Below are 16984 nucleotides of genomic sequence, written 5' to 3' on the forward strand. Positions count from 1 at the left end.
CGCACACACAGAGGGCACCCCCATCCCCCGCAGTCCAGCCAGAGAAGGCAGGCCGGCATGCTGGGCCCCAGGCGACAAGGGGAACCCCCCCAGGGGCTCTGAGGGGGGCAGGGCCGTGCCGCCAGACCAGCCAGCTCCACCTGGTTCCCAGGCGTCCCCACCCTACCTACCTCCCCGCCCTACCTACGAGGCTCTTTCTGCTAAACCAAACCCACACCAACCAACGCCCTGGGGACACAGCAGAAAAGAAGGTGAAACTTGTCCACTTGCAGAATTTTCTCCGCCAAACACTCACGCTAGCGAAAGGTTGAGAGCTGACGGCTGAAAACCAGCCGTCCTGGGAGACAGGGCCACCGCGGGGAAGGGACCCTCAGACAGAGGCACCGAATAAAGGAGGCACCCAGGACCTCGGCTGCAGGCACCCAGCCTGGAGTCCCCAGGAGCCGCCCCGTCCCAGGCCCCCAGGTGTACCAACCGCTGGGCTTGGGCCCATCGTGGTCCACGTCCCCGAGACTCAGCATCCTCAAGGGCAAACTCCAGGGTCAGGTGAGGGCGTGGACCAACGGGGCCCCTGGTGGGCGGCTGGTGAGGATGGAAAAGGGTGCGGCCGCTGCGGAGGGCGGGTGGGCGTCTCCCCGGGGAGCTGCCCATGGCAGTGCCGAGAACCCGGCCATTTCTCTTCTGGGTGTGCCCCCAAAAGAGCCGAAAGCAGGACCTCGGACCACGGTGTGTCCACCGTGGCACCGTGGCACCGTGGTCATGGCAATGTCATTTGCAACGGCCAGAAGGTGGAAGCGGCCCAGCACCCATCACGGGACGAACCCACAGACCACACGGGGTCCACCCACCCGGTGGAATACGATGCGGCCTTGAAAAGGAAGGGAGTCCCCCGCCTGCCGCAGGGTGGGTGGACCCTGAGCACGGGAATAAGCCAGACACGAAGGACAAACACTGTGTGGCTCCGCCTCCGGGAGGTCCTGTGGGTGGGGACCGAACTCATAGGGACAGAGAGAAGAATGGGGGTTGTGGGCAGGCGGAGTGAACGGTCACTGGGGCCCGAGTTTCAGTTCGTGACGACAAATAGTTCTGGGGGCGGCGGACGGTGGTGCCGGCACCAGAACACGGCAAACGCACCCAACGCCACCGAACGGCGCACCTAAAAACAGTCACCACGGTCGGTTCAGTGTGCGTCCAGTTTCCACAGCCAGGAAACCGTGCCGGGGGCATGCCCTCGGGCCGCCGTGAGCACCAGTGGCGGTGACACTGTACGCAGCGGCCTCGGCGCACAGTGGGCCCGCAAGTAATGGCTGCTTCTACCACGACAGCAAGGACAAAACCAGATGTTCGTTAATGAAGCGCCAGGACCTGGGAGAAAAGCGAGCCCGCGGGGAAAGAACTGGCCAAACGCGCCCGCGGCCCAGAGGGCCTCCTCCCGCCGGCTGGCCCTCACCTCTCATTAACGAAGGCAATGACTTAAAAGCATCCAGATTCATGAAGAGAATCCACCTGCCCCCGCCTCTGCAGGTAGGGACCCCGTGTTTGCATCAGCCTCCTCGGAGAAGCCCCAGGCCTCGGACCCCTTTTGCGGAAATCATCAAAGGCAGGCCTTCTCGTTTCCCCGGGCTGGGCTCGGCCAGTCGGCCAGGTCTGGGAGCCCCGTCAGCTCCTCCCCCGCCCCCGCTCTCCCGGCTGTGGCCACTCATGCTTGTCCAGTAGGCCAGCCGGAGGGCCGCCAGGCGCCAGGAGGACAGGAGAGGAGGAGCAGGCTGTGGCCCCCAGTCCCAAGGAGACCTGAGTTCGAAGCCCGCCTCTGCCGTCCACAAGCTGTGTGACTTCGGGCAAGTCAAGTCCCCTCTCTGGTCTCAGTCTCCTCACCTGTGAACTACAGAAGGTCACCTTCCTCAGGCAGAAGCTGCTGGGGAGCTTACACGTCTGAAAAGGCCCCTGCAGAGGGGTCTGACGCACAGTGGGGCCACAGAAATGCTAACCTGACCGGGACCTGGTGGCTCCATTGCCGAGTGTAAGAAAGAAGTGTAAGAAGGAACCACGAAATCGTGGTTCGTGCTTCCACCCCCACTGAGCACACACGCCAGCCCCCCACCCTTGCTTACTATCAGCTGACCCCAGGAGGGGGCTGAAGGGGTGGGCGGGTCCCCTCAGGGGCGAAGGCCGGCTGCCCGTGGAACCCCGCCCCGCGGGCCCCCTGCCCGCCAGAGCTTTCTCCCCCTGCTCTTCGGATGAAGCCGGCCAGCCTCTACTGCGTTTGGATAAACGGCATTTCACGGTTTGGACTGTTTGGGTTTGATTGTGAAGCACACACAGTGTGCAGCCCCTCCGCCCCGCCCGGCCCGGCCCGGCCCGCAGGTGTGAAAAGACAGGTGCGTGCTGTTCCCCCGCCACAGGAGCGACAGCGAGCCCCGCCCCCCCGACCTTGTGAGGACGGCGACGGCGGGCCCCTCTCGAGCAGAGAGACGTGGTTCCCCGGGGAGGGCGCTCAAAAAGGAAGAGGCTCGGGCGGCGTTTTGTGAGTCCCTTCTGCTCCCAGACGTGAGCACGACCTCTTCTGGGTCTCCGCTGCCCACCGGCATCTCCGGGGCACCTACGGGGCCGTGGCAGCCCCGGCGCTGCGGTGACCACGGCAGGGACACGTGTGGACCCGCTGGAGCCCGGAGTGGGGCCAGCTGCCCAGGCCCCGCCTCCCGGCCAGACCCCAGAAACCCAACTGGAGGGCGACTGATGAGAAAACCTTTCCCCACGCCCCAGGCCTCTTCTTCAGCGTCACAACTTCCCTCTGGGGGGCCTGAGGGTCCATTTACTCCGTGTCCCCTTCAGTCACTAACAACTGGGACCCCTCGGGGGCCACCCAGGGCCGGAGGAAGCTGGACGGGTCAGCAGGACCCCTCTGAGGAGACACCCGCATCTGTCACTGACCCCCGCACTGGACGAAGTCTGTCCCCACCTCCAGCCTCGCCTTCCCCGGCGGGAAACCCCTCCGCGTCCCGGGTCCCCCCGGTTCCCATCAGCCCAGCCCTTCCTACGACGTGTCTTCAGCCGAGAGCAGCATCACGGGTGTGCATCCCACGTTCGCTGTGCAGCCGGCACCACCATGAGCTCCTCCAGGTCAGGGACCCACGGAGCCCATTTCTGCGCCCCTGCGTCTGGCGCATGATCGGGCCTCAGCACGGCCAGCGAATGAAGGAAGAGCTCGGGGACCAACCCCAGCCCAGGTCCCAACACGGCCTGGGTCCCCAGCGCAGGTGGCGTTCCTGTCGCCTGCATCAGAGCCCCGTGCGGCCCAGTGGGGAGCTGGAGGAGGGAGCTGCCACCGTGACTCCAGGGCCAGCCAGGCCTGAGTCCCAACCTCAGTTCCGCTACTTGGTGCTGTGTGACGCCGGGTACATTGTCGACGTCTCTGAGCCCAGTATCCTTGTGAGCAAAAGGCGGGGGGGGGGGGGCTACCTCTGCTTAGGGGTGTTATGAGGATATGAGGTGCCTGACAAGGTGCGTGAGGGGCCTAGGATGCTGCTGGCACAGAGCAGGCCCTTTAGAACACGGCAGCGAGTCACGGCAGCGGTGACGGCACCGGGCCTTCCTCCCCTTCCGCTCATGCTAGGGAAACCTCCTGGCAAGAGACCTTCACAGAGATGGCGGCCAAGGCCGCCATGCTCAAGGCTCTTCAGCAGCAGCTCCCTCTCCGCTGCTGCCCTCACACTGCCCTTTGCCTCTGCCACCCCACGTGCGTGGGTGCGTGCGTGCAGGGACCAGCTGCTGCCACCCCCAGCTGGGGGAACCATCCGCGGACCCTCCGGTGCCGGGGTGCTCAGCAGGGAGTGCCAGCGTCCTCATGTCACAGGTGAGGACACTGGGGCCTGAAGACAGGAAGAGGCTGGCCAAGGTCACAGTCACACCCCGGGCCCCTGAGAACGGGAGCCAAGCACGGCCCCATCTCTGGAGTGCCCCGCTGTGCCTGCGGCTCTCCCGCTGACGTGCCCACAGTGACATCTCGGTTCAGACGGGGGCCCGGGCAGCAGAGCCCCGAGGAGAGATGGGGCGGCAGCGCGACCGCAGCACGGCTCACGCCGAGGATGCTGGGAGGTGCGTTCCCACTGCAGACGGCGAAACGGGGGGTCCCAGAGGCTAACCGTGGGGACTGCTGCCCGGTCCCTGTGCACATTTCACGTGGCCCCAGCGAGACGACGAGTTTCCTCGTCCAGGCTTCCATGCGAACTCCAGTGGGGCAGTGCGGTCGCGCGGGCAGAGCCTGAGCACGCGCTCCCGGTCAGTTTGGCCACAGGTCTCGCGGCCTCATCCCCGCTCTATGCCTCAGTTTCCCCATCTAGATAATGAAGGGGCTGGGTGAGATGATCCCTCGGGGACCCCAGGTCCCAGGCTCATTAAAGCTTACTCGAGCCTTCAGGCCTCCGAGGTGCAGCCGGCCCCGGGCCACGCGGCTGCACACGCAGGGCACCGGCTGCCCCCGCCGCGTGCCCATGGCCTTCAGAGTGGCAGGACGTGGCGGCCTCACGCCGAGACCTCTGGTGCCGGTGGCCAGTGCTGGTTATTCCCATCCACTCACTGCCTTAAAGTGCTGCACCCAGGCTGCATTAAAAATTAATTACACATGCTATTTTATTGCCAGTGCATAATGTAATGAGCGCCAGCTGTGCTAAACAGCCAAACTCCTTTTTAAGACAGCTATAAAAAAAAAAAAGGAAAAAAAAAAAAGAAAGAAACTGCACTTCCAAATGCCTCTCCTGTCAGAGCAGAAAAAACAGCAACATCTTGTATGAATTTGAACAGAATTCTTTGATTTCGCTCTGCCTCCAGAGCGGCTCGCAGAGTGGGGTGGGGTCTGGCTTGGCTGCGGGTCTCGTCTGGGCTTGCTGGGACCCTTTTTATGGAAGGACAGTCACGCGGGTAGGTGCCCCTGCCCCCTCCCCGCTGCGCGGCGTCGACTCCTCCCCCACCACCCCCTCTCCCGCCCAGCCACTTCAGCCCCCGCGGGTGGCTGCTGCCGGAGATGTGGCTTCCAGGCTCGGTAGGATGGGAGACTTCTCTGGAGTTCCCCCGCACCCTGAAGCCCCGGGCCACCTCCGCCAGCCTGGAGAAATGGCTCCCTGCACCCCGGGGCCTGGCGGCTCTGCACGGCGACCCCCGGCGCTCTCTCGGGCTACGGGTCCTAAAGGCAGGTGGTGCAGGGTGGCGTGGTCCCAGAAGCCGTCAGACACGGGAGCAGAACCCAGGGGCTGGTGCGCAGAACTCCCACTGGGTGGCATCTGCTGGGGCCCCGGCCCCTTTGGTGATGCAGACCTCCCAAGGCATGCAGATGACTCTAAATTTTTAATAACTCCCCCGAGAGCCTTTCTCTCCAGTGGGCCAATCCCCGTGGACCTGGGCCCCAGTGGGCCCGGCACAACCCAACCACAGACACGCCTTCACGCGGGGAGGCGCACGAGCGTGTCTCCCACCCGCCCCCGCCGGGCGCTGCCACAGTCCACGTGCGCTCCCCCGCACTCGCTTCTCGTCCTCTTCGCCCCGTACTCACCCCTTCCTCCAGAGTCTCCACGAGGCGCTCACGCCCCACCGGGGCGCCTCTGCACCCCTGGGCAGCACCGAGCCCCTGCACCGGCGGGGGCGTGGCGGGCGCTGCTAGCCCGGCCCGGCCCGGCCCGGCCCGCAGCGCCCCTCGGCTCCCCCCCCCGCCCCCCCGATCCTCCGGCGCTAATCAAACCCAGTCCAGAACGAAACTGCAGCTTGCTTCTTGTGCTGGTATGAAATGTGCAAAGCACAGACCATATCATTAACATAAAACTTCCAGAAATAAGGCCACTTTCCAGACAGACTGTATTAATTGCACCAAGCTTCCACAGCCGGGGTGGTCTGCTCCACGGCGTCCCACTGGACGGCCCCGGTTATAAAAACCGACACAAGACGAACACTGGGATATAATTGAAGGAGGAGAAAACGATAGATTCTACGGTCGAACCCTACTATTTACTTACAGGTATTCTTTTATCTTTATTGTCCCCTTAGCCCAAGCCAAGAAACCCCAGCCTGGTTAAATAACACAGCAAGCACACTTCCAGTAGAAAAGTAAATGGAATTTAACTTTACAGGGCGGCCCTGTGGTTGCAGCGGGTACTCACGACGGCAACCGACTCCTCCTATTAAACCCGAACTCGTCCCCTTCCCCCAGCTCAGGCAGGCAGGTCCTGTGTGTGCCTGCGTGAGACCCTGAACTTCACCGAGCTCGCGTATGAATCAACGGGGCTGATGACTGTTCGCAGCTTTTCGGCACGCAGGCATGCCTCCTGAGTCCTCTTCTCCCTCCCGATGCTGGAGCAGGCTCAGAGCCGGACAAGAGGGTCGACGCCTTTCAGAACGGAAACCCGGCCTCCTCCAGCTTGAAGTAAGAGCCCGCACGGACCCTGAGAAGCTGTGAGCCCCGGGCCAGTCCCGCACGAGTCGCGATGTCTACAGGGCTCAGCGTGGGGCGCTGTTCCCGGCACTGGGCACGGGACCGCGTTCGATCCTCCACGCCATCCCCAGAAGCATCAACGAGCGCGACCTCTAGGTTACAGGTGGGGTCACTGAGGCAGAGGGAGGGAAATGACTTGCCCAAGGCCACACGGCTCTGTACAGGGCACCGCAGACTTTATCTCAGAGGCCGGTGCGCGCGGATGTCAGCTCTGGGTCGCAGAAGCCTCAGAACCGAGACAGGTTCGGGCCCAAGCCCAGGGGTTTTCGAACTCTCCTCTGCACACCCCAACCCTGCCCTGGGGACTCGAGCCAAGCCCCGCGCCCACCCTGCCGCGGGAACTCCGCCCTCGAAACAGGCCGCTGTGCTTCCCTTCGGGATCGATACAAGGAGGCTCGTTTTCAAGTGTACATACATATCACAGACCTAGATGTGTACGTGTGTGTGTGTATGTTACATGCGTATATTCTCACAGACGGGGAAACCGAGGCCCAGAGAGGCGGAGAGGACTTGTTCAAGGTCACCAGCCAGGCAGAGGAAGGGCCAGGACCACAGCCCGAACCCCTCGAGGCCGCAGGCGGCCTGGGGAAGCGCCTGCGTGGAGTTTCTCAGGAAGAAACGTCCTTGGCCAGGAGCGCCTGGGCTCGGCCGCCCGTTATCTCAGCAGACCCAAAGGGCAACAGGTGCGCAGGGCTCGGAGAAGTGCCCTCTCCCGCCGTGACCGTGGGCAGGAGGTCGGGGTCGGGGCCCCGGGAGGCGGGGCCGTTTGGGGTGCCGCCGGCCCGAGAGGCGCACAGCACACACACCTGTGTGGTCTCCTCCCCCGCCGAAGTCACATCCTCCTATGAACCACCACGAGCGCGTTCCCGGCATGCAGTTAACGTGACCCAGACGCCGCGACGCGGGGTTTTCCGTGTTAATCTGAAGGGACAGGTCCGGTGCGTCCTGACCCGGAGAGGAGCAAGACACAGCAGGAGCAGCAGTTCCCAGCCGGACCCAAGCCTGCTTCCTCCTCGCCGGTTCCTGGGGACGCGAGGACCCCGCTCCGGCCACTGATTAAACAGGCACTGAGCGCGCTTAAGCAGAGAGAGTCCAGGGCCAGGGACAGAAGCCACCAAGGGACCGAAACCACTGGAACAGGGCGTTTCCGGAACTAAAACCGATCGGAAGATACGGGGGCACGACCTGATGCAGGCTGGGGAATGGGGACCCCGTGACGAGGGGACGGTGCTGGGGACCGGTGGGGCGCGCCAGAGGCCGAGCGCTGGGTCGGAACGAGCGGTTCCAGGGGCCCCAGGCGCAGACACCCCCACCCTGCCAACAGGTTCGGGGTCCGCTCTCGGGCCGTGAGCGCTGCAGAGCCGAGTCGGGGCGCCCAGAAAGGCCTCCTCCGAGCCAGAGGAGCCAACGTCAGAGAGGAAACAGGTGCTGGGTGAGCAGCCCAGGACCAAATCCCGCCTCTGACCCCTCGAAGGGTCCTCCTCACGGTGTGCACATCCCCCTCCCCGATCCTCCCGCCACCACCAGGCTGCAGCGGGGCAGGGGCCCGTGTGCCCAACTCTGCCTCCGTTGCAGTGTCTGCAAATTCGGTGCCCAGGAAGCAGCTTGTCCTGGAGGAATGGGTGAGTGAGTGAGTGAGTGAGTGAGTGAATGAGTGAGTGAGTGAGTGAGTGAGTGAATGAGTGAGTGAGTGAATGAGTGAGTGAGTGAATGAGTGAGTGAGTGAGTGAATGAATGAGTGAATGAATGAGTGAATGAGTGAGTGAATGAGTGAGTGAGTGAATGAGTGAGTGAGGGAGGGAAGGAATAAGTGAATGAATGAATGAATGAATTAGTGAGTGATGAATGAGTGAATGAGTGAATGAATGAGTGAGGGAATGAGTGAGGGAAGGAATGAGTGAATGAATGAATGAATGAATGAATGCATGAATGAATGGAGTTCTGAGACCTCAAAGTCTCTGGGCCTCATTCTCTCCTCTGTGAAGTAGGGAGTGAACTCCCTCCTAAGACGGCCGTGAGGATTAAACTCAAGGAGGTACACAAAACGCCAAGCACAGGCAGCACACAGTAGGCCCTCAATACACACTCCCTCTAGGGAAGTGGGTGGCACTGTGGCTGGGCACGGGTGTGTGAGGAACGTCCCCTGGACAGAGGCCGAGGCGCGTGCCCCAGTGGGAGGGGCGGCCTTGTCAGGAGGCGTCCTGATGAGAAATTCCGGGTCCCCAACCTCAGTCCAGCCACTCGCCCCGCCCGCGCCTTGACCTCCCCATCCGCAACATGGGGGAGGGACAGCCCCTGCACGGCGCAGCGGCTTCCAGGCAGAGCCAGCGCCAGCAGAGGGTTAAGCCACTCCCCGAGCGCCAGGGGGATCGTGTTTCTGTGCCGCAGAACTTGACCGAGCCCAGCCATAAACACTTGGGCAGATCTAGGAGAGCGCACCCCTCCACGTGGGGCTGCAGCACTAATTACAGGAAGCCGGAGAGCGGGGCAGCCGCCCAGACCGGGCAGCCCCTGGCGCCCCGCACGCAGGGATCACCGCACGGACCCGCGGAGCCTGGGCAGGCGCCCTCGGCCCCCTGGACGCCAGGCCGGCCTGCTGCTCTGCAACACCCCTCCATGTGATGTCATCTTTGCTTCGTGCACGCAAAGCGTGAGCCCAGGACCTGTGACGTCGCCTTCGGTCGCAGGAGCGTGCTGAAGGCTGCAGGCTGCCCCAGGAGCAGCAAGGCCCTGCGAGCGCTGGACCCCGGAGCCGGGACTGCCCGCGGCCCTCGGCAGAGCTGTGGCTCCACAGGGACCCTCCCCCGGAGGAGCTGCAGCTACACCCAGACCCTGTGCCATCATCAAAAAGCATTTTCCTTTCACCGCCCAAGTCAAAAGACGTCCTGCAGGGGGCCGTCACTCTGTACCCACCCTCTCCTCACGCGGCCCCTGCCCGGCCACCAGGCCACAGGTGCTCACCACCGCCCAGGGCGTGTCAGCACCCGGGCCTCGCGGGGGCCTGGATGCGCTCCGCACCAAGCGGGCCACGCTGAGAACCTGGGCGGGAGAGGCCGGAAGGGGAGGTCCCTGCCCACGAGTCCCACGGGCTCCCGGCCGGAGCAGGGGTTTGGGTTCTATTTGGGGACAGAGTGGGGGGAGGACGTAATTGATGGTGGACAGGTTGAGTCGCCTCACTACCCCCGGGTGCCCATCTGTAAAATGGGCAGCCACGCCAGCCGGCGTCCAGGCACACGGTGGGTGATCAGCCCCTCGGGAAACACGTGGCCCTGCCCCGAGCCCCCAGCACACCCCACGAGGTCTCACGCCCGCCCCCCGAAAGGCCCTTCCGAGTGACTTTGTTTCCTCAGAGTTAATGGGCAACACATTGTCACAAAGAAGAAACTCCGCGCACGGGACGGCTCAGCAATGCACACAGACAACCACGGGATCTTCTGGCGTGTCTGGTGGGGGGGCGGGTGGCAGAAGAAAACCTCAGATGTTCAGCGTTATCCAATTAAGCTTGAGCTAAACAGCCCAAAGAGATGGAATTTGGAGGATGGGGGCGGGGGGTGCTCCTTCTGGGAGACGCTCAGAATGGGTGGAGGCGTGGGGGGACCTCCCGACCCGTGGGGACCAGGACACTGGTGCGCAGTTCCGTTGGCACCCTTCACCGCTTCCCCTGGCGCCCCCCCCCGAGAAGTGCCTTCCGGGGCAGGGGCTGCACGGCCCCCTGAGTCCCCACCTTGCCCCGCCACCCCCGGGAGCCCGCCCCGCCCACCGCGGCGTCTGTTACCTGACAACTGACACTGACATCCAAAAGGAGCCTCCGTGTGCCCCTCACCCTGAGTCCCGTCACCCGAGACCGGGCGCGCGCTGCAGCAGGGCAGGGGGAAGCAGGGCGGCAGAGCGCCCAGGGCGCGCAGAGGTGAGGTGATCACGGATGTGTGAGGGTGGGAGGAGGAGGCAGCTATGGGGGCCGTCGCTGGCAGCTGGGCAGGCCTGCACGGCCCTGGAGAAAAAACAATAGAAAAGTCTGGTCAGTCGGGCCCTGCACGGAACTCGGGGCTCAGGGTGCGTGCGGCACAGGGGCCCGGGGCAGAGGGCTGCAGGCCGCCCCTCTGGGGTGCCAGGCCCCACAGGGAAGACCACCGGGGCACAGGCAGGGGCCTGAGGGATGCCACTTCCACAGCTGCCAGGTTGGGCTGTCTTGGGGCCGGACTCCCATCCCGGGGGGCCTGATGCAGGGAGCGGTCAGGGGGCCCACTCCCAGGTAGGGGCCCCCCTGGGGGGGGCTTCTGAAGGGTTGTGGAGCAGGCTCCACTCGGGCATCTGTCCCCAAAAATCTGGAGGCCACCCCCCTCCAGGACACTCTTGGACACCACTGTTTGCTCTGTGCGGATGGGCTATTTGCACAGGCCTGGGACACCTCCGGCCGGCTTCGGAGCACCGGGGCCCTGGTTACCCTCCAGCCTGGCGAAGGGCCAGCCGGTGCCTCTCTCCTGCCCGCGGTCCTCCTCGGCAGCCCAGGCCCCAGGCCTGTCGGAAGGTTTCGGGCGCCCCCCCTAAAACCTCAGGCACTGCCCGGCACCCCTCCTCATGCCTCCCCCCAGTCTGACGGCCGCGGCGCGGGGCTGGGGGCCTGCCTGGCCTCGGCTCCCCGGCACAGCCTGCATTTGATTTGACCGTTTATCTTAAACGGCTAAGAGACCACCAGGGCAAAACATTTGTGTGAAGCCCTTGCCAAAACCACAAGTGAAGAAGCCCAAATTCCCTGGGTAAATAATTGAGCAGGGAAGCATCAGAGAGACAAAAAGAAAACATCAACAAGAGCACGGGCAGCTGGGCCCTGGGCCGGCGCTGCCAGGGAGGCCGCCCGACGCCGCTCAGCGCCCCACGCGGGCCTGAAGGGGGTGGGGCGCCCGCCCGACCCACGGCCCCACGTGGGGTCCCCCGTCCAGAGGAGCCACTGCGAACCCACTGTGGGCCAGGAGTCACATGTCCGCCTTGGGTGAGCCCCACCCACTGTGCCACGGGGTGGGGCTTCCCATACCCATTGCCCAGGCCAGGAAACTGACGACGCGGCGGCAGGAAGCTGCGCACACCAGTGCACCAGCGCACCAGTGCACCCGCAGCCAGCCCCCCAAACCCTGGCTGCCTGGCTTCAGAACCGGGGTTCTTCCTCGGTGACCCAGGACTAGGGGCATTGGGGCGACCTCCTACTAGGCGAAGCCCAGGACCTGAGATGTTTCTGAACCGAAGGCCCAGGAAGGATGTGGCCAAGGACCCCATGAGCAGGTCCAGCCACAGAAGCTGAGCAGAAAGCAGTGCCCCAGATGGAAGGCAGGCCCCCGAGAAAGGTCAGCACTTGAGGCCAGCGTCACCTGTCTCCTCCCGGAAGTTTGCCCTGGCCAGTCCCCACCTGAAACCCCCTGGACACTGCACATTTGACCCTGTCCACTACGGAGGCCTTGCTTACAGACCACGGAAGGCTCTGGATCTTCCGTGACTGTGCAGAATGCCTATTGCAGCTGGCCCGCTCAGCACGGCGGATCATCCCCTTTCCACAGTGGGGAGGCTGAGGCTCAGGGAGGTGTGGAACTTGAACCCAGTTGTGTCTCCAAAGCCTGCATGTGCCTTGCTTCCCACCTGAAGCTGCAGCCGGGTGGAGTGACCAGAGCACCCCAGGAACCTGAGAGGGAGGGCCCTGGGTGACCAAGGGGGGCCTGGGGGTCTGTGGGCTCAGTGGAGCCATCAGAGGTGGCAGCAGAGCAAGTCCAGGTGGACTCCCAGATTCTGGGTAAGGCCACAACCCAGCCACCAACAGGTACCAGGGCTGAGAAAACCAAAAGGCGCCCCTCCCCGGGCCTGGTGACACTGGCCACGCCAGAATCGAGCAGAACCTGTGTCTCCGAGGTCGGAGGAGCCACAGGGCAGGTCCAGCAGCACCCCCTCCTCTGGAGAGGCTGGGCTCAAGCCAGAATCTGTGGAGGCAGAGTCACCTCCAGTTCAGGGAGGGGTGGGGCTGGGCACCCCTGGAGGGGCTTCCACACCTCGTTAGGAATTCTCACCTTGCGGAAGCCCACCAGGACACTGCTCCAGGGGCCGGCTCCGTGGAGGCAGGGGAGGGGCCCGCAAGATTGAGGGGCTTCCACTCCTAAACTGCCCGTAGGGGGCCCTCGGGGGTGTCCAGAGGGGGGTTCTGGGCTGGAACAGCTTCAGAACCTTCTGGAACTCCAGAAATCCTCTTCTGAAGCCAGTACCCAAGTCCAAGGTGCTGAATTTACAAGAAGCCACCTACTGCAGGACTGCATGTGTAGGAAGAGTCCGGAGCAGGCCCGTGCACAGAGACAGACGGAGCCGGAGCAGGGGCAGGGAGGGGCGGGCACTGAGAAGGCTCCTGGGCCGGGGGGCGGGGGGTGGGGGGGGCGGGTTTCTTCTGCGGTGACAAGGCTCTGGCATTGGAGAGTGGTGGTGGCGGCCCAGCACCGTGAATGTGCCCAGAACCACTGCCTGGACACCTTGAAACAGCTGAAGTGGTGAATCATATGTTCGGTGAACCTTATCGAGATGTTTTTTTAAAGGTCAAGGTGAGGACTGCCCCTGGCCTCAGCACCTGTCCCAGGCCGCCTCCCAGCCCCTGCTCCCCCTCAGGGGAGGGGTGTCGGCCTTGCAAAGTGCAGCCAGGGAACCCAGAACACTCGGCAGGGCGCCTGCGGCCCCGTGGGGAGAGCCTGACAGGCGCAGAGGAAGCTGGGAGCTCAGATGCGGGGGGCCCCCCCCCCCCGCTCCCCCCGGAGTCAGAGGCCTGGGTGTGAATTTCTCCTCTGCCGCTTCCTGGCCCCGTGACCCAGGGTACCGTCGCCTTCTCAGAGCCTTGGCTTCAAAGGGAGGTCAGGACACGCCTGGCCAGAGCCAGGCTTCTAGTCAACACTCACCACATCACTCATGTGTTCTCCATTCTAGAACTTTCCCTACCTCCCCCCCCACGGAAAGGCACCCTATGAAGCATGCATACCCTGCGGGGCATTCCTGCAGAAAACACTTTCTCTGGGCGGGTTCCCTCTGAAACGGGAACAGACGCACGAGCGTGGCGGTATGCGGCCGGGGGACCGCAAGACGCCATTCCAGCTTTACCGGGATCCAGGTGGCTTAAGAGTAAACCCCTGGCTGGCTGGATTCCTTACCATGGAAGTTCACTTTCGTCAGGGAAAAAGAAACAGACAATGAATACATGTATCGCCTGGTTTAAGCCCAGCAGCCTTCCTAGGAGGTCGGTGATACGACCCCCACCCCCGCCTCACAAGTAAGGAAACTGAGGCTGGATGTCCAGCACCACGCTGCTCATAGGGTCAGAATCTCCCCCTGAGCACCCCCGTACAGCGAGGTACAAAAAAGCCCAAGCACCAGACCTCCCCCGGAATGTTTCCTGAGCTCCCAGTGAGGGTGTAAGGTCCTATTTTCGCTGCATCCCTTCCGAGGGGGTCTGTACCCCGGTTCCCTTCCAGAGGGCCCTGCAGATGGTCCGGCTCCACTCCTCACACATGCGCACTTCCCCAGCGAACACGCCCACACCCCCCGGCGGGCAGACACAAAAACTCGCCTGGCACAGCCCCAGCCTGGGTTTCAGAGGGATGGGATTCTTTCCCAGCGCAGACTCCTCGGGCGTCCCCTCCCACGTGGGAGGGTTACAGTCTCCCAGCCAGGAAAGCGGCGCTGGAATACTCCGTGCAGATGTATATTTTTCTCCCTACCGGTGCCTTTCAATTGATACATTTTTTTAAAGCCAAGAACTCCTACTGATAGTGCAAAAATGAGTCATAGATCCAGGAGGGCGACAGACAGACAGGGAGCCAGCGCCTGTGAGCGAGGCCACTGGCAAGAAAACCTGACAATCCCCGAGCCCCCCTCCCCCCACGCCAAGACATTAATTCTCACAAGTCGGAGAAAATTACTATGCATGAATGCAAAAAGCATGATCAGGAGTAATTAACATGGCTTCATATGCAAATTTTATTAATGCAGAAGTACAAAGTCATTATGCAAATGAAACTTACGTCAACTCTCTTGACAAATATTCATCGCCGAGGCTCAAGTTTCTCCCTCTTTATTTATTTATTTAATTTTTCTGCCCCCCCCACTTTTCCCTGCATCTTTATTTTTTTTTAGGGGTGCAGGTTGGGCTGGTGGCCACTCTGGCAGCGGCAAGCCACCAGGACTGTTTGACAAGTTTGCAAAGTTGTTTTTCAACCGGAGAAATTTATTCTTGCATTGTTGATTTTTTTTTTTTTTTGGTTGTTGGCAGGTACAAGACAGCTCATAGGAGAAGGGGAAAAATAAAAAAAATAAAAAGCTCTGGGCAGCCAGCAGCCAATCAAAACGCCAGAGCCTGTAATGAGGGCGATTGATGGCTGTTTGGCTTTTACTGCAGGGTAATGAGGAGGGGGAAAATATGAATATTCATGAGGCTGTGCTCCTGCCTTTGATGATTAAAGAAATTTTTAATATTCAAATAAGCGCTTGCCAAGTGATTAACAAAGAACATGCACGCAGAAATATGGAAATGGGGGCCGGGAAAGATTCGAGAGGCGAACAGACTGCAGCAAAGGCAGCCCCAAATTTCATAAACAGGATAGGCAGATAACCCAATTCGCACGTGGGCAAATAAAAACATTTCTTTCAGATCGCTTAAATATTTTGCCAGCTACTTGGTCTTAAGGATGATGAAAATGCTCAGTGTTAAGGGGCTAGGGGCGGGGAGAGAGGGGGAGAGAGAGAGATCACAGGAAGTCAAAGGCATCGCTCGCATTTAAGGACCATTATCCTGATTCCAGCCCACCTCCCCCCACCTAACGGGAAATCGGGGCTCTTTTTCCGGTTTGCTGGAGAGAGAAGAGGGAAGGGAGCCCGCTCCGGCTTAAAAACTCAGGGCCGGCCTGTCGTTTGTTGCTTCTGGGGGGTGCAGGGGTGACGGACGGTGACCCCTTCGTGGGGAGGGGTGTGATTTGGGGGACCCCAATCTGGAGGGCTCGGTGCCTCCTCTGGACTAGAGCCCCGGTCAAAACACACCGAGACGCTGAAAGGTCTCAGACGTCCGTGTGGGGTCCGGCCTGGCCCTCGCAGGGCCGGCCACGTGGGGACCAGCTGCCACCCAGGGAAAGCATCTCCGCCAGCCGCCGGCTCCACTCGCTGTCTGCGAGGGCCGAAGGCTCCTGTTTTAACAGCTCCAGCACGCTCCCCGCGGAGGCGCACAGCCCCGGTCTGAACTGGTAAAACGACCCCGCAGTTAAAATGCGTCTAATTAGCAGCCGGTGACATCCATTTTGGCAATTTCCTATTCGAAAGAAGTGGAGTGCCACCTTAAATGAGACAGCCTAGGTACTCACCAGACAGGTCCCAGCCCTGACCCAACATTTGGGGGGGGGGGCTGGGGGGGGAGGGGCGGGGGCAGGTAGAGAGGGGTGTGGCTAAGACAGCGGGAACAGAGGATTCTAAAGCACCTTCTTTGTTACTCAATTTCAGAGCTACAGGGGTCCTATGTGTGTGTGTGGGGGGGGTACTCAAAAAATAAATTCCTTCAATCCACAGGTATTATTTCAGGGCTTTTTCTTAGTGTTTAACTACCAAGGTCTGGGAGCCAGCAAAAACGGGAACTTGTTTTTATTTCACTATAAAAAATATACAGAACAGTAAAGCAGAAAGGGAATGCAAGCAAGCATCTTGGTGAACACGGAAAGTCACGTGTAACCTGCGAGCCCAGAGGGTAAGTGCCGTGCCCACGGCACAGCTGGCAGCACCAGCGTGCTTGGGGGACCCAGAAGTCCTCTGTGGGGAGGTGGGGCTCCCCAAGTTCCACTCCCCACCCCCAAATTCTCTTTTCTAAGTCGGGTGCCCATCACCCGTCTCTGGGGCCCTGGCTGCCATGGGCTGGGGTTTGGGGGTGCATGAGTCAGTGTCCTTTAGAAGAGGATCAACAGGAAGGAGCCGTGGGGCCCCACAGAGCTTGCACAGCTGTGTCTGAAGACAGAGGAGACGTGGAAACGCAGTTCGAATCCACAGCCTTTGCCGAGACTGCCTGCTGACAACACAGCCCTTCCTGGTGGCCGGGAGCCGGGCTTCTGAGGCAGGCGAGGGAGCTGGTGCGCATGCTCACCGGCTGGGTCTGGCTGGGCTTCCACAGGGCCACTCCAGGTGGGGGCACGGAGGGAGGGGCAGGGAGAGGTGGGCTTGCCAGGGGCCCCCAAGAACATCTCTGGGCTTCCACACTGACCGTCCGGAGGCCCCACGGGCCGCCCACAGCCCTGTGTGGACCACGGGGCATCGCCCAGGGCCAGCCTCCTCCAGAAGGCCTGGCCACCGAGAGGAAGCCAAAGGCACAGCCCTCGCAGCAGCCCAGGCCTGCCTGCCCTCCTCCGGGCCCCTCCCTCCTGCACGCGGAGATCTGTCAGCGCTGGTGAATCACCGCCTCAACTGTTTCTGCTCCCCGGCACACGGCACATGTAATGCACCCCGGGAAAGGGAGAGGCG

The 16984-nt window shown here is 62.0% G+C and overlaps 1 protein-coding gene across 7 annotated transcripts in view; it reads right to left on the minus strand.

Moving 5' to 3' along the window:
* The window catches only part of BCL11B (BAF chromatin remodeling complex subunit BCL11B), a 96478-nt gene that overhangs the window by 44632 nt on the left and 34862 nt on the right, over window positions 1-16984 (minus strand). For 4 of the 7 annotated variants that reach the window (XM_045823313.1, XM_045823318.1, XM_045823314.1 and 1 more), the window contains one exon: window positions 10254-10469. The exons of 2 other annotated variants lie outside the window; for them this stretch is intronic. In XM_045823313.1, coding sequence (XP_045679269.1) covers window positions 10254-10469 — 216 coding nt within the window. The remainder of the gene's footprint in view (window positions 1-10253; window positions 10470-16984) is intronic. One more of the 7 variants, XM_045823315.1, reaches the window with a different exon arrangement.

Source organism: Phyllostomus hastatus, unplaced genomic scaffold (assembly GCF_019186645.2).
Source record: "Phyllostomus hastatus isolate PE091 unplaced genomic scaffold, TTU_PhHast_1.1 phas_scaffold_501, whole genome shotgun sequence".
Taxonomy (NCBI): Eukaryota; Metazoa; Chordata; class Mammalia; order Chiroptera; family Phyllostomidae; genus Phyllostomus; species Phyllostomus hastatus.